The sequence below is a fragment of the Pogona vitticeps genome, chromosome 5, assembly GCF_051106095.1.
Source record: "Pogona vitticeps strain Pit_001003342236 chromosome 5, PviZW2.1, whole genome shotgun sequence".
NCBI classification, from domain to species: Eukaryota; Metazoa; Chordata; class Lepidosauria; order Squamata; family Agamidae; genus Pogona; species Pogona vitticeps.
The window spans coordinates 176,929,571-176,953,633 of NC_135787.1; the positions used below are offsets into that span (position 1 = coordinate 176,929,571).

Consider the following 24,063-nt stretch of genomic DNA (forward strand, 5'->3'; position numbering starts at 1 on the left):
TGCTTCCAAATAGGGTGTCCTAGTGTTACAAATTAAAAGGCACCTGGATTTTTTTAAACAACTTCATATTATAGTGCATGAGCAAAGGCCTTTAGAATGTTGTCGTTATGTGCTGTCAAGTCACCTCCAAGTTATAGCAAATGAACAATCTCCAAAATGTTCTGTCCTCAACTGTCCTGCTCAGCTCTTGTAAACTCAGGCCTATGGGTTCCTTTAGGGAGTAAGTTCATCTCGTATTTGGTTTTCCTCTTTTCCTGCTACCTTCCATCTTTCCCAGGGTAATTGTCTTTGCTAGAGAATCCTGCCTTCTTATGATGTGTCCAAAGTAGAACAGCCTCAGCATCAACATTTTTGCCTCCAGTGATAGTTCAGGCTTGATTTGATCTAGAACCCATTTTATCTAGGACCCACTTGCTTGTCTTTCCAATAGTCTGTGGTATCAGCAAAGCTCTCCTCCAGCACCATATTTCAAACACAACCGTTTTTTGGCTGTCAACCTCCTTTCCTGTCCAGCTTTCAAATCCATACATGATAAAAAATGTAAAGGTTCTCCTTGACAATTTGTCCAGTCGTGTCCGACTCTAGGCGGCGGTGCTCATCTCTGTTTCCAGCCCATAGAGCTAGCGTTTGTCCGCAGAAAATGCTCTGTGGTCACGTGGCCAGCGTGACTAGACACGGAACACCATTTACCTTCCCACCGAGGTGGTACATATTTATCTACTCGCATGTTTGCATTTTGCATGCTTTCGAACCGCTAATCGGAAATAAAAGTGCGTGGATGGTTTGATTTCCAGTGATACATCCTTAAACATTCATCTTTATCGTTGTCGTCTAGTCATTTAGTCATGTCCGACTCTTCGTGACCTCATGGACCAGAGCACACCAGGCCCTCCTATCTTCCACTGCCTCCCGGAGTTCTGTCAGTTTCATGTTGGTTGCTTCGCAGACACTGTCCAGCCATCTCATCCTCTGTCGTCCCCTTCTCCTCTTGCCATCACACTTTCCTAACATCAAGGTCTTTTCCAGGGAGTCTTCTCTTCTCATGAGATGGCCAAAGTACTGGAGCCTCAGCTTCAGAATCTGTTCTTCCAGTGAGCACTCAGGGTTGATTTCCTTTAGAATTGCTAGGTTTGTCCTCCTTGCAGTCCAGGGGACTCTCAAGAGCCTCCTCCAGCACCACAGTTCAAAGGCATCAATTCTTCAGCGGTCTGCTTTCTTTATGGTCCAGCTCTCACTTCCATACATCACTACAGGAAAAACCATAGCTTTGACTATTCGGACTTTTGTTGGCAAGGTGATGTCTCTGCTTTTTAAGATGCTGTCAAGGTTTGTCATTGCTTTCCTCCCCAGAAGCAGGCGTCTTTTAATTTCGGGGCTGCTGTCTCCATCTGCAGTGATCATGGAGCCCAAGAAAGTAAAATCTGTCACTGCCTCCATATCTTCCCCTTCTATTTTCCAGGAGGTGATGGGACCAGTGGCCATTATCTTAGTTTTTTTGATGTTGAGTTTTAGGCCATTTTTTGCACTCTCCTCTTTCACCCTCATTACAATTCATCTTTATTCATCTTTAGTTTAGTTTACATTCTTTTAAGGTAAACTTTATTCAGGGATAACAAAATCAAATCATCTGCATAAAGCAAAATTTCGATCTTGCAACTGCCAATAGCTGGAGGAAAAAGGAAGGGGAAGTCATTCCAGGGATCAGGTAATTAATATAAAATTTGTGCTGTATAAGGCACAGGAATCTTCTACTGATATTTGATCCGTGCCACAAGTGCTCCCAATCTATCAAATCAAAAGCTGACGAAAACTCTATGAAGGCTGCAAAGATTAATTTAGTTAGACTCTTAATAATTTTATTAATTAAATGATGTAAGATGAAGGCCCAAACTATTGTTCTTCTATGCTTCCTAAAACAAGAACAGGTTATTATCCTGTTCAAGACACTTATTCAAAAGATACCATGCATACCCAGGAGCTGTTCCATCTTTCCTGACCCCATCAATGGCATTTCTTTTCAAGATATTCCTCACGAAATACTCAAAAAAGCTATACTGATCATACAGAGAACTTCTTCACATACTATACCTACAAACTATTCCAAACCCGACATCTAGAAAATTGCAACACCCCTTATTTTTCAGGATAAATAATTTGAAGAGAGCAATCTCCTTTGAAGTTGTTGAGCTGCCTTTGAAGTTTTTCTAATGCTGGACATAATTCAAAATGACTTAAAATATACTTATATTAGTCATTGTGACACATGACTATTTCAAGATAACACATTTTTAGAAAACAGAAGCTGTCCGGCAGTTATAAGCTTGGCCTTTTGTCCCCAATCAATCCGTTTTAGATGGTGTGCTAATAAGCAGTGAGTATTGCCTGACAACAGTAAAATTTACTCCTGCACAAGCCAGGCTCTTGCGTGCTAGACATGCAATCCAACATTTTACTTGGGAAAATCCCACAGATGGTGTTTCTTTACATGCTTAGTTGAAAATGCAAAGAAACCCAAGTAAGAACTGTTATGCCCTTTCAATAAGATTGCTTAGTGATTGAAAAATTCTTAATTAGAGAAAGGCACAAACCGAACCATGAACCAGAAAATTTGACAAATCAGGCTGGTTCATGGTTCAGTTTGTAACCCTGCTTAGGTATCCTGTTCTGCTGAAGCAAAACAAAGCGCCAAAACCTTTTTTCCCCCTTTGCACTTGGTTCTGCTTTTGCTAAACGGCTGCCCGCCCATCCCCTTCCCATTGCCACTGCCACCTCCCTACTTGGTCCTGCCACTTCCTCTGCTGCTGTCAGAGACAGCAGGCTGGCCTCCCTTCCCTTAGCGGGATGCAGTTGGGTGGCAAGTGCATAGCATACAAAAAGGCAGCAGCCAGCTCTGAGAAGGGAAGCCGGACTGCTGTCTCTGCGCATGTGCTCGCCGTTTTGTTTTTTGGGGAGTTCATAATAGTTCATGGTTCGTAAGAAGTCACAAAGCACTGGTTCATGCCCATCTCTATTTTTAATTCATCATCTAACATTGACCGTGTTTCCCCAAAAAATAAGACAGGGTCTTATATTAATTTTTGCTCCAAAAAACACTGTAGGGCTTATTTTCAGGGAATTTTTTTATGTACAACAATCTGCATTCATGCAAATACAGTCACATCCTCTTCTTTTGGTTGCTGCACAATGGTGGAAGACGGGGTTTCACTTAACTGGGGCTTATTTTTGGGTTAGGGCTTATATTACGAGCATCTTAGGGCTTATTTTCAGGTCAGGACTTATTTTCAGGGAAACACAGTAATTGAATAAGGACTTTCTGAAGTATTAATAGATATGAACTGTAAAATTTTTATTTATTAACATTTTTCTTTAAAAGCTACATCACATTATACAAAATAAATTATGTTTGTCAATGCACAGTACCCTTCCTCTCACAGCGTACAAATCAGCACCATCCAATAATTACAAATAAGCCCTAATTCTCCTCCATTTTCCAGAACCCAGGAAAAGGATGAAGAAAAACCAAGAAGGGGGAAGTACAAAATATGGGGTGTTTATTTAGTTTATTTAAATCAGGGCCTTATTTAGTATTTTCTCTCTAATTTCCATTTCAGCAACATATTGAACTAAAGCTCTCCAAACCCCTACATATATTTCTTTAATGCACAGCCTCATCATTAAACGATTATCTTCTCGTTGGTTGTTGTGGGTTTTTCGGGCTCTTTGGATGTGTTCTGAAGGTTGTTCTTCTTGATGTTTCGCCAGTCTCAGAACACGGCCAAATAGCTTGAAAAACCCACAACAACCATCAGATCCTGGCCGTGAAAGCCTTCAAGAATACATTGATCATCTTCTTGTTTATTAATTAGTAGCTGATTAATGACTGCAGTCTCACTACTAAAGAAAACACATCATATATATACATTTATTCCAGTCCTGCAAAATGTTATCTCAGGGAAGACAAAGAACGGAGAGGGCACATTTGCCTAAGATAGTTTGCCTAGACCAATCTGTACTAACTGAACTCTTCTATTAAGATACTAATTGTCTGGATCATTCCAGAGCAATAATTTTACATTCTTTGTGGTGACATTAATATGATGTGTCCCAATATGACAGTGATCTTAGATTCTCCCTTTAATACGGAGCCCTAGAATCTCCCTTGGGCACAAATGTGGTTTGTATTAAGTTCACACAGTATGGCCTTCAATAATTTGCAACAATGCTTACCATTCCTGCATCCTTTTCTCAAGCTCTGGCAGCAAGAATTGACTATGAAACTGATTTATGGATGAAATATTTGAAAAGATCTTATTAACAACTTCAGCAGGAAATGAACCCCGACTAGCTTCTTCCATAAGTTTATTATAAAATACCTGCAATGGATTAACAACAACAACAAGATAGTCAGCCATAATACATGCAATTATTGAAATCATCAAAACAATACAGGGAGGGGGAAACCCTCAGTTGTTCAGGAATTTATAACTAATCTGCAGAAAAAGAAAAAAAGCTTTCCTTTGTTATAATATTACCTATTTTCAGGTACTTCAGAAACAACACATTAGTAACATAATTTAGTCCACAATCACACTCTTTTGTAGAAAAGAAAGCAAGCTATGTGTTGGTTCTCAAGTTTCAAACAAATAAGCCAGTTCCTCTTCCAAGCACTCTTTTACATTTGTACTTTTAATCACTTAGTTCCTGCCCCAATATTCATCCCTATCGCTGTAATTTTTAACTCACATACTGCCTTGGCAAAATATGCTTGATCGTCATACTAACCTTTTTGTGTTCCTTGTTTATATTACTTGGATTACAAAATGGTTTCTATCATACCAATATGCTCTTTTATACAATAAACAGAAATCTGAATATAAAAACAGAAATTCTGAATATTATCACTTATACTGTACTGTGTTTCTGCCTCTTGAATCCCCAGTGTTTAGAAACTTTTCAATGTGAGCTAAAACCTCAGGTTCACATGCTCTTTGTGCCCTTCTTTAGCACAGCTTATGAGCAGAAGGCCTGCATGTTTTGCCTTCAATTTTAGAATCACTGCAGCCTGTTATATGTACATAAATTGAAACAGACTGAAGTAAATCTTGCCTGTGATCTATTGAACAAGCCAACTACTGTACAAAGAAGTCAACCATAGTTAACAATTAACCTCAATTTGTTAGGGTCATATGACAGGATAAAAAGCAGTTAATCTAAAATGGGTGAGCAAATATTTGGTCTCTTCTTGTGGCTGTGCTCAAGGAAAGGGTGGAATGTGTGAGCCTAGGACTCATTAAGATTGATTCCAAAGATATTCATTATTCCTCATAACAGCCTCTATGCAGCTCTCTGTTATGTCTAAATCCAAGACATAATATGAAATATTTAGTGAATACAAGGCAAGACTTAACAGGGATTGAAAAGAAAGATAATTGGAAAGGACTAGCTGGAGGAAAATAAAAATGGCAATAGTAAATTGAAAATGGGAATTCCAATGAGAGAAGCCTCAGGAAGGATCTATGGACTGGAGGACCAGGAGACCAAAAGGCTATGATGGGCAAGGGTCACAAGGCAGATGGTTGGAGGAAATAGGAAAGAGTACCCAGATATCTGAGAAGAGACTAGGGAAAGAGTTGTGAAGTTGAAGAGAGTAAGAAGTCAAAGATAATGTCTAAAACATCACAGGGACACAGCAGTGCTATTACATATTAGCAAGAAGGTAGTCGAGTGATAACTTTCAAGTGCAAAACTTATGTGAATTGAAATACAGATTAGCACCTACAGCTTCCTTTAAAATCGAAAGCAATAGCAGGAATTGGCATTGCTGAAAGATGTAGCAAGATACTGTACTAGCAAGGGAATTTGACCAATGAGCAATGTGAAGGTAATAATAAATGTCATATTTATACCCTATGAAAGGTAGCTATGTGGAGTTTCTTACATTTAATCTGCACAATGTAAGACAACAACAGGGAGGGAAGGAGGGGCTTGTTAAATAAGAAAAATGGATACATTCTACCAAAACTGAACTCATGATCCAGTGACCTAGAAAGCGGGGGATTAACAATGGAGAGAGTAGCAGCAAAGAATATTCCCAGCAGACAGACAACATATGACGAAAAATGTGCAAGCATTAGTAAAATAAACCGTGTATTATCAGAGGAAGAAAAGGAGGCTACTGAATCAGGAAAGCAGAGTAGGAACTTGTGGGTTGGGTGACATTTAAATGGCAAACACATTTTTTTGGTTCTGGAACCTAAATGAGTTCTATCACTCCAATAAGGGATATGAGTAATTCACAGTCGTTTTTGTTAAGTTATTAGTCATCACTGAGCTTAAGAGGCTAAAATGGAATATTTTTCACTCTAATTTGCAATCCAAGGTTGTTTCAATACTAGTTGTGACCAAGTCTCTCCCAAGTTTGAGGACTGTAGGGAGGGAATGGCCTTTATTCCTGAATAAGAAAGTGGTATAGTGAAGTCAATATCCTTCACATCTGTTGATCTTGTTATAACAGCCTGATCAGAGCTTGGAAAAGTTTCTGCTTTGAACTTCAGTTCCTAGAATCCCTTAGCTAGCACAGTAGGTGACTAGAGGATTCTGGGAAACATAGTTCACAACATTAATTTTTCCTAGCTATGTTCCTTAATCAAGACATTATGGCTCCGTTATTTTGTTTCATCTCTTTCTGTAATAATCTAAGACAGCTGCTATCATGAATTGCGTTCATGAATTGCTACCTGTACACAGAAATATTTCCTTTTCTCTCCTAATACAGTTTTAACCCAATATATTTAGTGAATTGGTCAGGTTGGCCATGGGATTCTGGGAATTATACTCCAAAAAGAAAACTTCTCCAAGAGTAAGAAGTAGAAATTATAGGGAGGATATATTATATCAGAAGAACTCATAGAATATAAAGGAGGAGGGAAGAATTAACAACTACACATTCAGAAGATTCATGTGCAAACATGTAAGACTCTTTTGTCATTATCCATACGCTAATGCAAAAGCAGACAATAGTCAAACAAGGTTTTCTCTATGATTGTAGCCATTTCCTCCTGTATTGACCAAATAGCATGAAGGAAAAATTCCTACCTGATCCAAGAGAGCAAGTCTGCTGACATATGCTCTTTCTGTTTGCAAAAGCTCACTGGCAATTTTATAACATTTCTGTTCATCCGTCTCCTAGAAGAAACATATACAGTAATATTAATTTCATGAGGTAGTTTAATTCCTACATTTTTACTAGAAAAGTAAGTTTATAAACACTATAGATTTTTTTAATACAGCATGTAACCTGCAATCCTCATTCTGGCTCAGAGGGAAGATAAATATGGAAGTGATAAGTAATCACGAAGGTAACTACAGTACTGTACTTGGGTATTTGGCCTGACCCTCTGAGGGGACAGAGTGGTTCACAACTTTTGGCAGCAACCAGTCAATGTAACAGCTAGAGCAAAGCAGCCTACAGTCTACAAAGCATTCCCATCTCTATCCCTGTAATGGGATTATTTTTGGTGTGGGTAGGATTGCTCTGTTTTGTTTAGTTTCCAGCACATGCAATCATTGGGATCAAACTAGTGGAGCTTTCTGCATGAATTTCTTAGTTGGTTTCAATTTTCGAATATTATTACTGGCTTAAACAGACAGCTTAGCTTCTTATTGCTACTGGGAAACTGGGAAGTTCCTTGGAGAAGCAGGGGGATGACGCAATGTTTTCTAATCAATTAAGGCAATGCTAATATGCAGTAGCCTTTGGGGGGGAGCTGTAAACTGAAAGCTTTGTCCAGAAGCTGGAGAGGGCAGGAAAGGGCAACAATGGGATCTGATTTATTTTTCTTAATGGAGGTAAGCCAAATAGGGTTGCTTGAAGACTGTATACCATGTGGATGCAAGAATCACACTATATGGCATACTTGACCTCTTCTCAACATTAAATGACTCTACCCGACCACACCAGCCCACTCCAAATGAGCAGTATACCTAAACTCACAGTTAGAAGAAGGTCCTGATATCGTCATGTACTGGGAAATCAGAGATTTTTAAAAGCCAACTAAATTCTGCATATTAAAAATGATACATAAATAATTTATAAAACAGTGTGCAGAGGGGAAACCTCCATTCCATGGTAGAAACTAATCGAATGACAAAGAATAGAACTGTATTATACATTAGATGAAATATTGTTGCTGAGCACAGTCACAAGTACAGTAGGCCCTTTTGGATCAATGGACTTTATAGAAGAGTTGACTCCCACTGATTCAATGGTTGTACTCTTGTGAGACTTATTCTAAACAACAGGATTTCAGCCATTGTTGCTGCTCAAAAACATGACACAAACCTAAATTAGTTTCTCACAAGTTAGCATAAAAGCATAAACCACAGTTTGAAGCTGATTTGTTTCAGAAAACCATAGTTGAGAAAATAAGTAATAATTATGATTTATTATACTGGAAATTATAGCAGAATTATGATTAACATTACAAAAGAAACAGAAAGAATGATGAAGTGTGAAAGCTACACTACTAGTTAGGTGGCTAATTGGGATTCTGAATTTTCAGAACACATAAATTTAAACTAAATTTCTCTCAGGTATAGTAAAATAAACCTGTCAAATGGGGCATGGATCCACTTCCACATCTGCAGATCACAGATTCTACTTTTTCCTTTGTAACCATGTTAATATGCTTAGCACAAAATGAATGATTTAGAAGCAGTCTTTCCTGAACTAATAATCCCTAGTTATTAGCATAGCATCGAAATTCAAATTCAGAATCTGGCTTCGGAATTCAGATTTACAACCCTTTGGATTTGGAATTTTAAACATTTGGAATGTCCAAATATCTGGAACTTCATTAACAGTCAATATGATACTATATAATCATCATTTTCCTCTTTCAAAAAACACAAAAAGGCAAAACATTTTAAAGAATTTCTCTGTGTCCTCTGACACCTTCCCAATAATTATGCCAAACAAAAAGAGTGCAAACAAACAGCCCGCAATGCCTAAGCATTAAGAAATGACAGTAATGGACATATAGTTTGACCTTAAGGAAAATACGTTTTTCTACAGATCCAGGTTCAAGGTATGAGGAGTGTGGACTGACAACATTTGCTGCCTGATAGTACATTAGTTGCTGGGCAAGAGAGCAATCCCCCTATCAGCTTGGCCAGACCTCCCCAAACAGACTTTTCCTCAGCCAATTAAGACAAGAGACCATTCCCTTTTGGCTTGCAGGGCTCCTGGATGTACACCTCTGCCTCTGTACACTTGTGTCACAGTGTCTAAATTAAATCTCAGGAAATCACTCCAGGATGCCTGAGAAATAGGTTTTACTTTCACTTCTTCCTCTAGCTAGTAGAAGCCTACCCTTTTGATTTCTAATCTATAAGAATAAATGGGACTCGGGATATTATGAATTATTATTACAGATATTTGGAATTATCAAATTCAGATACATTCAGAATATTTCTGAATCCAAATGTACAGAAAGCCAAGGCAAAGAGGCAGCACCTCATGGTCAGGCAAACGAAATGCCCTCTTGGCCAGGTCTTGGCCTTACTTCTATCCTTCTTTCAAAATTTTGCATCAAAACCTTTTTTTTTTGTAAGTACCCCAGAATTGCATAAAATATGCACAAGAAAAATTTTCTTAGACTTATCCCCTGGTGTTTCTTTCTCCTTATACAAGCTACACTCAATTAGCCAACCTTCTCTAGTCCATTATTACGCGTCCGAGAATTTTATTATTGTGCAAGTAGATGAGACAAACAGCTTCATAAAGCTCACACCAAATGTAAGTCAAGGCATACTTGCCTACTTATATTTCTTCCAGTTCTAAAGCATCTTCAATCCATCCTTCATACAGTATTTCTATTCCATTTAAAGACTGACTTTGAATTATATGCCAATGATTCAAAATGCTAGTTAGGATTAGGGTATGACTTGTAGTCCTCCAAACATAACTGAACTGCACCTCTCATCATACATCACCAACAAATTGTCCACTGCTGGATAAAAGAATCCGCCAGACATGAACACTGAACTCCATGAGAGAAAAGTCCACCTTACTAGAAGATTTTGTATTCTAGAGTCACAGCGAGATATCATGGTACAGAATAATAAATACCGTTTATTGTTCCTTTGTTACCACTTCTTGTATGGCAGAATGTACCAATGTTTTATGTTCCTATTTGGTTTCTTTCCCACTTTACAGTCCCTCTATATGGCACACCAATTCCCAGTGGAATGTCAATTCCTGGGAAAGACCCATAGGAACGGTCATACCCATGTGGCTACAGACTATTTATTTAGAGAGGCAAACAGAGCCATGAAATAAATTGGGAGGGGGGAAGCACCTCCCATAGAGAAGTTGCAATGTATAGAGGCTGTGTGATACAACATTAGCTGGTCTTCCAGTATATAAAGGCTGAGAGTGAAGTGCTTTTTTTTTTGTTGTTGCTTTCTCAAGGGTTGGGCAACTTCTTTCCGGAACGTAACTGCACCACAATCCTTACCCTGCCTTGTCCTGTACACTACTGCCAAAAACCATTTCATAATTTTAATGTGCTTCCTATGTAGATTGGCATTCAACACAATGTACAAAGGTGTATACACATGAGAGTGCGAAAGAATCTTCCGAGCCATTCCCAAACAAACTCAAACACAGCTAGAATATCCTTTTGGAGGAAATTCATCACCCAAATCCCTCTTACAATTCCACATCCAAATTAGTAGTCAGACCAGTTCTCCTGTCTACACACTTACATAACCGTTCATATTTACATAGAAATAATTATTTTTATATTGCAGAAAAAGAAAATAGGCTCCACAGGAGATATAATTAGACACAAAGAGACATACATGATCTGCAAAACAGTAGGGGGTATATTTCAAATTCTTTTATGATGCAATAGACAGAATCTACCTGTCACTTTTGTACAGTGGGAAAAGATGCAGATTAATGAAGAAAACATCAATTTTCTTGATTTCTACAAAGTACTCTTCAAGCTGCAGATTTGTTTTATAATTATAGGAACGCAAACATCAAGACAAAAAATAAACAACATACTGTATATGGATTTGAAGGCTGTTCTATTTGAAGAATACAATGTGGATTTTATTTTAATATGGTAATTTATATCTCACTTTCACAATAAATCAATTGCTTTACCTTAGTCTCCATACTTGGATCTGGCTTATTGTGCTCTTCAACCTGCTTATCCTCTGTATTTGTAGTTATTTCTATAGTTTCTTTTCCAGCTGAAAACGTATTCACACTTGGAGTCCGGCAGCAGCTACTGACTGCTTGTCCTTTGCAGGCCATCATAGTTTGCAATGAATCTGTGCTAGTGCTCTTTCTTTCTCCATTTACCAAACCACTGTTAAATGAAGCACTGTCATTTTGAATAGGCCAAGTAGCATTATGAATTGACAACGTGCTGTCCCTACAGTCCAACTGGTCCTGTGTTACTAATCCATTGGCGGTGTGATTCTGTACATCCTGAGATTGATCTGTACTATTTCCCTGCTTTTGTAGAGGGTGCTGGGTGAGGAATTTTGGCTGTGGTGATGGCGCTGACCCATGCTTTCCTTGAGATTTAGCAACATTTGGAACACAGGATTCTCTCTTCAGCTCACTAGGAATGGGCAAGCTAAAAAGTATAAAGAAGCATAAAATAAAAAAAGTCATTTTACATATTTATATGAACTAAATATAAAAAATACCTTTACTACCCTCCCTGCGAAAAATAAAAAAACCATGAACATAGAGCAATAAAAAACAAAGATTAGTCAAAAATAAAAACCATTAAGGCTAAGTACTTTAGCAGACTCTAACAGTAGTTAGACCATGGGGTCCATGGGGCCACAAAGAGTCGGATACGACTAAACAACGATGAACGATGAACAGTAGTTAAATCCTACTGAAACAAGTACAGTAGGACCCCGGTATCCATGGGGGATTGGTTCCAAGCTCCCCTAGATGCTGAGAAAAAAAGCGAATTATAGTGAATGCCCTCCACGCCCTCACCAACTATCTGGAAGGTGAAGGCAAGCCCCTGGGACAAAAGAGCCTGTGGGAACCCCAGCCCTCCCTCCAAGCCACAAAAACCCAACGGTTACTTGAAGGGAGGGCTGAGCACGGAGGCCAATGCTGCTGCCTCAGGGTAGCCACTCACCTGAAAACTGACCTGCTTGCCAAAGCCAGGTGGCCATAAACACTACTCCATCCCACTTCCTGCCAATGCTTTCAAGCACTCATACTTTTAAAAAAACTTCCAGGTAAACCAGCAGGCAGGAAGAGGTGGAGCTGCAGCCTTCCACCTCCCAGCAGAAAGCTCACAGGAGAAGCAGCCCAAGAACACACTATGTATTCTTCATAACACACTCCTTGGCTCCCTCTATTGATAGTTCTGGTAATACATGTGAAAAAAATTTCTGGATTTTTTTTCTTTTCATATTTTTTAGATGATGGATCAGTGAATCAGCAGGTACTGATCCCTCGGATAAGGGAGTCCTGCTGTACACTAGAGTCAATGTTTCTGGATACTTAGGTTTAACCCACCTAAAACAGCAGAAAAGCTCTTTGTTTAAATTCCAGTCTGATCAACACATGTCCAAAGCAGGTGAAGAGATTGTACAGTTACAGGAGTGGAAGATGAGGAAATCTCTATTTTTCCAAAGCCCTCTGCTTACCTCCATGTAGCTTTACCCAAGGTGAGGTGCCTTTCTCTCAGCGGAGGTCATTGCTCTATTAGTAGCCTAGCTTGAAAAAAGTGAGATTTGCAAGTTCCAGGGCAGAATGGGCACATCTTTTTGCTTTAATTTTTATCCTTCCCATGCACTAAATATGGTATGCAGTTCCCGGTTTTAAACAAATAGTTTTGCTACCACCAAAAGTTGCATAAGCCATAATGTCAAAAAGTGTGATTTTAAAAAATTGAAAAACTTGCTATTTTTTAAAAAGAGTCTCACTCAAAGTTACACAAAAGGAAAACAAATTCTGTGTGTTTTGCTACTTTTTGTTTCACCACATTTGCCTCTTAGAAATATATCTTTGGTTTTAAATATTGATCTGCAACAAGTGTATTGCTTACCACAGCATTTTTTATATATGTTTTTAAATTATCAGTTTTTAATCTATAGTGAGCAGGTAAAGGTAAAGGTTCCCCTTGACATTTTTAGTCCAGTCGTGTCCGACTGTAGGGGGCGGTGCTCATCCCGTTTTCAAGCCACAGAGCCAGCGCTTGTCCGAAGACAGTTTCCATTGTCACATGGCCAGCGTGACTAGGGAACGCTGTTTTACTTTCTGACCGAGGTGGTATCTATTTATCTACTTGTATTTGCATGCTTTCGAACTGCTAGGTTGGCGAGGGGCTGGGACAAAGCGACGGGAGCTCACTCCATCGCGTGGATTCGATCTTATGACTGCTGGTCCTCTGACCTTCCAGCACAGAGGCTTCTACTAGCCACATCCAAAAGTCCAAACATATTAACTATGAATAAGCAAAGAAGCTGGGGCATACTGACTAATAATTCCCACCATCAGCCTAGCAAAAGCCATCAAGCAGTGTGCACAAACACACATCTTTGTTCACAACAAGACAGAATTTCAAGGCACTCTGGTCTGGGTTTATTTATTTATTTATTTATTTATTTATTTGATTTTTATCCCGCCTGTCTGGACCAACTGGGTTACTGAGATGTCTAAACATAGCCATTAAGTCAAATCTTATTTACCAGCCCAGGAGTGCAAGCACTCTGGCAGTGTCTTCCAGTTGCCACCAATTCTTACTGGAGATGTTTGGGATTTATCCCCTGACCTTCTACATGCAAACCACACAGCATGTTACTAAGCAATGGTCAATACTGATTAAAGCAATTCCAATATTTTATTAATGTGGTGCATCTTCCCCAGATTCACAAATGGTGTATCAGAGAGAAGCACTCCTATACACCAGAGACTAAAACTACAACTGTGATCTGCTAGCTGTCCATTTTGAAAATGTACATGCCAGTTATATCAATTATAAATGAGATATGATTCTAATCTATGACCTAACATTTCCCCAAATGTCACTATTTAACTTTCTCTATGTGTTCTCTTAATTCCTCTTTTCTGTCCTTCATTTTCTCTTCAATTTATTTCTCTGTGGATGATAAAAAATACATAAACTGATAGTGTTCTCTTCCCCAATCTCTGCCTTTAAACGTACAAACCCTTTTTACAAAATAATTATGAAATGACAGCCTGATTTCCATAGTCACCCTTCTCCCTCATATATTTTGAGTATTGCCCTCTCCTATACACAAGCCATTCTTTCTCATTGTATCTAGACAGACCTCTTAACTGCCATCCTCATCTCCCAAACCTTTTTACTGCCTTAAAATGGTAAATACTGTATACTATTTTTAGACCAAGAAAAGTTCAACCCCGCCATTTTTTTCCTTTTCCTATTTTCATTTTAACGTTTACTGTTATTATTTTTATGTGTTTAATATTGTATTGATTAATTTATACTTTGTCCTGTTATTGTTTTGTTTTGTTTTTATAATCTATTTTATTATACTATGTAAACTGCCCAGAGTGGCCTGGGTTGCCAGATGGGTGGTAAAGAAACCAAATCAAATCAAATAAATAAATAACCCACATAGGTTTGATATCAACAACTCATGATTTTGCTGTATATTTCAGTATTCACCCAGGGTTTATTTTATTTGGATTTGTTTGATATTTCTTATTTTATCCATAAGTCCTATTTCTTTCAATTTCTATTCTGAATAAACAACAGTTTTGTCACTGGTTTATTTAAACAACCCAAGATCAGATATAGCATCAGGTACTTTTTACATCAAGTACTTATTTACTAATTAAAGTGGCACAGTGACTCAGAAGACTTGGGTTCAAATTTCAACCCCACTGTCAAACCTACTGGATAATTTCAGGCCAGTCTCACCTTCTCAGCTTGACCTACCTCATAAGGCTGTAGTGAAAACAAGAAGAGATTTTAGTGCCATATTGAGCTCACTGGAGGAAATGCAGTATGTATGAAAATATCACAAATATATAAACAGCATTTGTTTAGCTGGATAAACTTGTGTTTTTTTTCCTTTTGTGTTTGGCTTAACAAGGAAATGACACAAGTACAGAAGAAGGGGGAGTAATATTCTCAGACATGAGATATTCATCTTTGTATCCCTGGGGATACAATAGGAATATCAGCACCACAGGTGCTGTGGAAATCCAGTCTCGCCCCCCCCCCCCAAAAAAAAAACCAGCCGGTCCACTCCAGCAAGGAGGCAGGATGGGGAGTCTCCTGACTCAGCTGCTGAGCGGTCGGCTGCACAGGAAGGCCAGGAAGAGCCAACCAGGCTGCTTCCATGACTGGCATAATGAAGATGATGGCCACGCACACTGTGCGGTGACCTGTAAGTAGGCTAGCTGGTTTGTGGGGAAGGACTGGATTTTCATGGCACCTGTGGTGCCAATAGTTGTATTCATATCCGCAGGGATACAAATACAAATATCTCATGTCTAGATCTGTCATTTTTGCTGTTATAAACCTGCAAGTATACGGCTTACAAAACAAGCCCAGTTTCTGAATGCAGTACAGACAGAATATCCCGTATTTTTCGCTCCATAAGACACACTTCCCCCCCCAAATAGTAGGGGAGAAAGTGTGTGCGTCTTATGGAGCAAATACAGTAAAAAAGGGTTCCACCACCACCACCCAGAAGCCCCCCACTGCTATGCTGGGAGGCCTCTGAATTGGCAACAGAGACTGCTTGCTGTTTGGACCTCACCATTCTGCACTGCTGGTTTTCTAGGATCTGCTTCCTGGAGCCCACCTGGAAAACCAGCAAGGCCAACAGGCCTATGGCAACAGGCAGTGAAAACAGCCAAGGACCAAAGGGGAAAGAGCGATTCTAGAAAGACCAGGGGAAACCACAAACACAGTCCCCACTTAGGCAGTTGATTTTCCCACATTTGGGGAAATCACAGGGGTCAGCACATCCAAAGTGCAATAGATGAGCCTTACCCTGGGAAAACCACTTTGCTGACCATGTTATCTCCCCTGCCAGGTATGAATTGGAATGGCCCCTGAACTTCCTGCCCCTTTCTGTGCCCTGTCCCCAAAAGGCATGGTGACCTCTCCGGCTGCACCTCCTGATCAGAACAGGGCTGCACAGCCCCAGACCCAAAAGAGGCCAAGAGAGCTATCAGTGTTTTGGGGTGCCCCACAGGACCCCCATCAGGGGCCAGATGTTCCTCCCATAATCATCCAGTGCACAGATATTAGCATATTTAATATGCAGGGAAGGCAGGGAAAGCGGGGAAATTCAAACTTTCAGTTAGTGAAGAGGCTACTTGCCTGCTTCCTTGCTAGTCCAAGCAGTTAGAGAGCTGGGAGAGAGACCTGGGACTGCCTGATATTGTCATTTTAAAATGTAAAATTTAGTTTAAAAGCTGTTTGTTTGGGGTTAGTGCTTGGGTGAAAAGGTGCTCCGTTTGAGTTGAAACCTGCTTGTGTAGAAACATGCATACCAGTACTTGCTTTAAAAGCTGCCTGGGAAGCTGTTCAGGCCAGCGCCAATCAGCTGTTAGGTGGGGAGAGGGGAGGGGAAAGGAGCAGGAGTGGAGAACAGCACAAAATGGCTGTCGGCTGCGGGCTGTCTGCTGGCTTTTAGCTGTTTGGGGCTCTTTTTTGGCTGTTCTGGGGTCTACCAAGGCACTGTGAAGAGCCAGGCTCAGTCAACAGTACCTGGTAAGTGACTTTCTTTTAAGTTTTTTAAAGTTTCTGACCTCCCCCCCCATAAAAAATGCATTAATCAATTTTCAGTGCATTTCTATGGGAAATTTGGATTCAAATTGCAAACTTTTCAACTAGTTCTGGGCATCTAATAGAGAATGTATTTCCAAAGGGTGTTGCAGCAAGGAAACTAACTGTACCTTGTGACTTCTAACTGGATTACAGTACCTGCTTCCTGATTTCAGCTACTATAGTTTGTATTCAGTTTTTTTTTTTTTTTTTGGCTCGTTAGGCTTTGTGTGGCGTAACCTGTTGTGCCTTGCATGTTATAAACGTTCAATTATGCCAGAAAATGGAGATTTGGTCTTATGCTGAGCATGTGCTACTGTTGGTGAATGGGATCAGGTTAAGCTTTGTGTTGCTGTTCTTTTGCATAACCTAAAGTAAATAAGGAAAACCAGCTGTTAAATAGTTTAATTCCACTATTTATCCTCCACACCACTAAAAGGGACCTCTCAATGCAGTGCCAAATCAGACAAACCATTTCTAACTTAATATAGGCTTGAGCTGTAGCTGGGCAGAGTTGCACAACAATCTCATCTGTCATTGAGACATTTCTATAAGCATGGGGTGGAGATGGATGAAAGGAAATGTAAGATGAAAGGAAATGTAAAATATAGGTAGAGTGATATAGGTCTTATCACTGGCTGATAATGGTCTATATGTACTTGAATTAAATTTATGGTACACAAATTTATGGTACATAGAGTACACAAAGCTTTAAATCTCTCCATTTGTTAATGACAGTGGTAATGGTTCTTAATGCCACTGTTGACTGCTGTTCACTTTACATGGTTCAAATGTTATTCTGTTATAGTTCATTAAATATTTTATTACACTATTTGGTTCCCTGTTTTCCTCCTCTAAAAATTATGTGCGTCTTAATGTCAGGTGTGTCTTATGGAGCAAACAATACGGTAAATACTGAGTTCTACATGATTCTAATTCTAAAACATAGCAGTACAACAATAATCAAGCCTATTAGCATCACAGCAATATAATCTTCTCCTTGGAAACAGTTTTGGAAGAGGTAGCTGTGTCTGTCTGTGCAAGCATATCAGAAAAAAAACGAATTTTAAAAAATGACCAAAACATTGTGGCAGCTTGAAGACTGTCATATTTCAATGTAAACTTTCATGGAACTTCATGCACCTCTTCAGATGTGACATGCACCACTCTTCATTCATTGCCACTTTTTAATCTATAGCCTTTAAATGAAAATGAAACATGTTTACCTGCCTCCTTCAAAATGACTGATGAGATGAGACACTTTGCTAGTTTTTTCTTTTGTTACACAAGAAGAGGTAGATGTAACTTCCTCCATTCTTGGCTTCGCAGTATGTAAAGATTTATGTCTAGGGGTTTGCTGGGCAATGGATGACTGTGAATTCTGCAGATGCAATGGTTTTGGAGGCACTGCAAGAAAAAGGAACACATACTAAACTATATTCCATAATTTTAGGAATGTCACATGGCATCTTAGAATGCCATCCATAGAATGGGGGACAGAAGGAGGAAAACAATATGGTTATTTTAAACTGAAAGGATGTCTCTCTGCCCCCAAAGAAAATAACCGAAGGACTAGTGAACAGGATGTCCCATAACCTCAAATAACTTTCTCCCTCCCCCGTCTCACACACATGCATAGCTTCTCAACACATTCAGATCACTGCTTGTAGCATGAACATATCAAACCAAGATGAGCCCCACCAAGTTAAAAATAATTAAGAAATAGATTATTATTGAACAATTACTAATTAAATAAATAGTAATTAAGCAAATTTTATGAAAATGGGAAAGGTAGTCATGAAAGGAAAAGAAAGGTTCACACTTTGGCCTCTCCCTCTCCGAACACATGGGTTGATGCCATGTAGAAACTGAGTTATGATGCACCCACATCAACAGACCACACAACTGATACCCAAGTGAATGTCAAAGAGAGAGAGAATAATGAACAATGAATTTCAAACAAGCAAGTAAATTTTGTTTGAGGACAAGTAATGTCCTAGCTCATGAAATGCATGCATTTGTGTGTTTGTGTGTGTGTGTGTGTGTGTGTGTGTGTGTGTGTGTGTGTGTGTGTGTGTGTAAAACTTCATAAATAAATCAGATTAGAAAGCAAATACACAAGACACTTTTTAAAAAGTTTATTATGATACCAAAATCACAGTACTTTTTGCAACATCTCAAAAGTTCCAAACCAATCTTGTCCTCCTCTAATTAGTCTCTGAACTGAGTCATCTATTCTACCTACTCCCTGACATAACCAAAGTCTTTTGAAAACATAACAAAGAGTAAACACTGTGAAAAGGACAGCTATCACTGCCACTTTACTTCTCGTAGAACTGTCATAACACCTTATTATAGCTGTGTTGTTTCCCGGTTTGTTTGTTTGTTTTTGTTTTGTGTGTGGTTTTTTTTTTCCTTTCATATCTACCTGCTTGCTGTTAGGGATACCCAGCCATTTTCTACCCTGTGTTTCCCTCTAGAACTAACAAGCAGATCTAGGCCAATGAACATCAGATAATTGCCACAGAACTGAACTGCTAGCTAACAGAGACGTGATGAAAGTATTAGACGGGATGGCAAAATTGAGTCTAACTGGCTGAGAATAAGGAGGACACTGAATTACCCTGTGGAAGATGACCATGAACAAAACAGTTTAGATGGAATTAATCATGAGCAAGCAGCTTCCCAGAAGAAATGCATGAAGGGAATGAGTTACCAGTGGTTCTTAACGTGGGCGATAATGCCCCCCAGGGGGCAATTTCATTTTTCAGGGGGGCGGTAGAACGAAAAGGGGCGGCGTGGGGGCGCTGGAGCAGAAGGGGGCGGTAGGGGGGCGCTGGAGCAAGCCAAACCTGTGAAGATGGCTGCAGCCTTTTTACAGTGTGCATGAATATATATTTTCCTCCAATCTTAATTTAGTTTCAGAGTTTTCGTCGTGAAATTTTCAGTTCCTGCATTGTGGTTTGTTTTATGCCCTTTTTATATTTCTTTTTGCGTCTTAAAATTCACTTGCAACTAAATCATAAAATGTTACTTTTGGGGGGCATTTCATTTTCTTGCAATTGAATTTTGTTTTCAGGGGTCATTGGATTTAATAAATAAATAAATAAATAAATAAATAAATAAATAAATAAATAAATAAATAAATAAATAAATAAATAAATAAATAAATAAATAAATAAATAAATAAATAAGAAAGATATCTTCACCGCGGGGAGGGGGGCGATGATAACTTCCTCAATGGCTCAAGGGGGCATTTCTTTCAAAAAGGTTAAGAACCACTGACCTATACTATGTTAAATATGTATAATGTTTAAAGAACCAATCCGTTTTCTAAGAACTGTGCAATATTGTTGCCACAGTGCTTATGTCAGAGGGGACAATTTAAGTCAAGTAAAGAAAAACAACCAAGCTAAATACTGTACAGTACAACTTTCCCAAAACATCTGAGGTGAAAGGCATGTTAAGAAGTTATCTGCTCTCACTGGGACTCATTTGCCTGTAGGTGTGATTCAACAATACAAGTACGTACAAAAAACATTCACTTTGTGTTTTGTTTCAAGATTAAACAAAGGATTCAATTATAAAATCACTTAGCTTAAGAAGAGAAAATGTGTTAACCTCTCCTATCTACAGCCTTCCTTGTTATCTGCTGAAGGCTAAGGCTGTCCTTACCAGTGTAAGATTACATGTGGGTGGTGACACAATTCCTTCTTCGACACACCATACCCTCCCCCAATCATCCCAAATTGTCCTGGAGGGCTTACAACCCTCTAAAGAGGCTTTCTTGACAGGATAGGTGGCTGTAGAGGGAGGAAATAACAGGAAACATACTTATGTGTTCTCCTTTAGGATAAGATTACCTTAAGATCTTAGGAACACTGGAGTTTGGTTTAAAGACCAGGAAACCAGATCTAAAGGTCCTCACTTCTAGTGCCTTATCTATTACTTTATCCCTAGGCAGCAACAACTAATTCTTTTCAGGATACATTCATTAAATTTGTTGTTTTAAATGGTAAGGTAAAGGACATTTAGCCCAGTCGTGTCCGTCTCTAGGGCGCAGTGCTCATCCCCGTCTCCAAGCTGTAGAGCCAGCATTTGTCTGTAGACAGTTTCCATGGTCATGTGGCTAGTGCGCCGTTACCTTCCCACCGTGGTGGTACCTATTTATCTACTCGCATTTTTACATGCTTTCAAACTGCTAGGTTGGCAGGAGCTGGGACAAGCAACAGGAACTCACTCCATCGCGTGGATTCAATCTTACGACTGCTGGTCTTCTGACCCTACAGCACAGAGGCTTCTGTGGTTTAACCCGCAGTGCCACCACATCCCTATTTTGGTAGATTTAAATGGTAGATACTATGTAAACAAGTATTAATGAGACTGAGGGATACTCTTCATTCTTTTCCTGGTATTTCATACAAAGGACTCAGGGCTGGTAGATAACAGTGCAATTGGTTCCAAAGATTTACTGTATTTTTTGCACCATAAGACTCACTTTTTCCCCACAGAACAGGGGTGTGGAAAGTCTGTGCATCTTATGGAGCGAAGAAAACAGATTATATTTTCCTGTTTTCTTCTCCTAAAAAATTGGTGCGTCTTATGGAAAGGTGCGTCTTATGGAGCGAAAAATACGGTAAGTTGTTGTTTTTTCAGGGGGGGAAAAACCCAAACACTAAATAGGGCTCTGCAAAACCAGGTCAGATTCCATTGTTAATTACCAGCACAAACCTAGTTCCCATTCTGGTTGTGGGTTTTTCGGGCTCTTTGGCCGTGTTCTGAAGGTTGTTCTTCCTAACATTTTGCCAGTCTCTGTGGCCGACATCTTCAGAGGACAGCACTCTGGCTCTGAAACACTACGAAGCAAAAGAGCACACCTACTACGTTCCTTAACATTTCTACTATGCTGCAGAGACACAAAAACCATACCAGCCTTCCTCAGGACAAAAAGGACCATCACTTCCCCACAGGCCAGCCACATCTATGACCGCCTGGAACATGCCCTTCTATGGGAAAGAATCCACAAAATCTGCAAAAAACTGGACTCCGCAGACAAACAACTACTAGGCCTACACATCACTATCAGCCAAAAAATGAGAAGTCAAGATTGGGACAAGATTGATACCCTCTCTTACAAAAAGATGGAAAAAGAAATTATGAACCACACAGCCAGACAAAAACAGAAATTCAACAAATGCCAAACAAGCCAACAGAAACCTACACTAGACACCTTGCGCATCATCATCAACCTATCGGAATGCCAGCTCTCCCCAGAAGAGACCTCAGTCTTATGCAGAGCACAGAGTGCTATCCTCTGAAGATGCCGGCCACAGAGACTGGCGAAACGTTAGGAAGAACAACCTTGAGAACATGGCCAAAGAAAAACCCACAACAACCATTAGATCCCAGCCGTGAAAGCCTTCGCAAATACATTTTCCATTCTATTATTACTATTACTGGGTCTGTTGTGTTATATGATGTGTGGTTACTGTGTGCTCTTAGGCAGGGTTCTGGGTTTTAGGATTGTTACGAGGGTGTGTGTGTTTTGGTCTGGTCTCTGAATGTTCTTTTGTGATTTTTGTTGTACGTGTATACAGTGTACAGTATATACATTCAATGACAATAAGTTTTAAAAAATTAATTATTAAAGGCAGATTTGAACATGCAATCATACAAAATAAGCAAAAAATTTCACTCTTTTTAAAGTCAGTAAGTGAAAGAGATATGATTTATTACAATGCAGCTATAAAGTATAATTCAGGTCTATGATCCCATTTCAATTTTTTAAATGTACAACTCAGAGGTCTAGAATACTAATTCTAAATAATGTTTTGAAGATGTATGCTGCTCCCACTGTGATGTTTAAACAAGAATAACACAGACTAGCCCTGTATTTTAGTTTTTAAAAAAAAGGAAATGTAACTGTATGGGTCATAAGAATAAAAATCTAAAGTACTAATTAATATAACACCTTTATTTGGCCAAACAAAATGGCTCAAAAATATGGGAAGGCTTTCAAGATCTCAAATAAGAGAGAGGTGGCATGGAGGCTGAGATGATGTTGAAGTCTTACTACACTATCTGCATATCTTTATGCCCCCATAGGATGAGGAAGGAAAGATCTGCAGCCACTTCAATGAGGCTCCAACAGGTCATCCAATGGTTTCATGTAGTGCTAACCTCCTAGGAATGCTGGGAGCCAGAAAAATGTGATCCTCTATTTTTGAAAATAAAAGCTGCAGCTATAAAGATATTTTCAGAAAATTCACAAACAAAGCATTAATGCAAGAGTTGTCTTGGCCTTCCAATGCCTATTATCCAGTGACACACTGTCTTCAAAAATTCAGGTTCCATTTAGCTTTCACAGCTAAAATCCTCTACCTGGTTTGTCCATTATAACCTGTCTAATTAGGTCTAAGTTCACAGGCCTAAAAATAATTTGTAGCTCCAGTCAGAGGAGACCCACTGAAATGAACTGCAGAATAGTAAGCCATCATACGTAAATTCCACTAATTCAGTAGACCTATTCTACATGAGACAAGCAATTAAGATCATATAGTAGCCATCACCATATCATCCAGGACAACAAAGCCTGTCTGGAAAAACATTTCCATTTCTCTGCCCTGAATACAGTCCTGAATCAATTCATTTAATGACTGTGGATTCTGATGTTATAGGACAGAGGAGAAAGTCTCCAATCACTTTCTCCACGCTATGAGCCATTTTGTAAGTACAGTAATTATATTTTTCCCTTCTATCAGTCACTCAGTAATTGCTACTATAACAAGAACAGTTTTCTACAGATCACATGCTCAGGACAATGCTTTTGAATGAAAACACTCAGAGCAGTTCCCAAGCAACATGACAAAGCTAAACAGCCGATACCTGTAGCATACTTCCTCCTGAATATAAAGCAGGAGGCATGCTTTCTACTTATACACTCTCAATAAGACTTCGTCAACCAGACAAGCTGACTCCACGTTTTATATGAGTCACTCTTGTGAGAGTGCTTTATGTCAGAACGACACCACCTCAGAGCATGAGCCATTCAATGATACCTTGCCTTCAAGAAGCCACTGCAATTCTGTCGTCCATGAGTCACTGCTCTGAGTTGATCTCCTTCTCTTGGATCCTGGGTTCGAGGCACCAGATGTTTCCAGTCCTTCCTGATGTTTATCTGCTTGCAGAGGAAATTGCCTAGTGCAATCCTGTTATATCTTGACTTCAAGAGATATTGAATGAC

The 24,063-nt window shown here is 39.3% G+C and overlaps 1 protein-coding gene and 1 pseudogene across 10 annotated transcripts in view; both read right to left on the reverse strand.

Annotated features, from left to right (window-relative positions):
- The window catches only part of FGD4 (FYVE, RhoGEF and PH domain containing 4), a 133,683-nt gene that overhangs the window by 29,209 nt on the left and 80,411 nt on the right, over positions 1 to 24,063 (reverse strand). For 8 of the 10 annotated variants that reach the window (XR_013536745.1, XM_020792215.3, XM_078376265.1 and 5 more), the window contains 4 exons: positions 18,047 to 18,227; positions 11,174 to 11,654; positions 7,096 to 7,185; positions 4,228 to 4,373 (listed from right to left, as the gene is read on the reverse strand). Coding sequence is in view for 9 of the 10 variants with exons in the window: in XM_020792215.3 (XP_020647874.3) it covers positions 4,228 to 4,373; positions 7,096 to 7,185; positions 11,174 to 11,654; positions 18,047 to 18,227 (898 nt within the window). In the remaining variant the exon portion in view is untranslated. The remainder of the gene's footprint in view (positions 1 to 4,227; positions 4,374 to 7,095; positions 7,186 to 11,173; positions 11,655 to 18,046; positions 18,228 to 24,063) is intronic. The other 2 variants (XM_078376266.1, XM_078376267.1) reach the window with 1 other exon arrangement.
- LOC140707832 (U1 spliceosomal RNA) lies at positions 15,938 to 16,091 on the reverse strand (annotated as a pseudogene).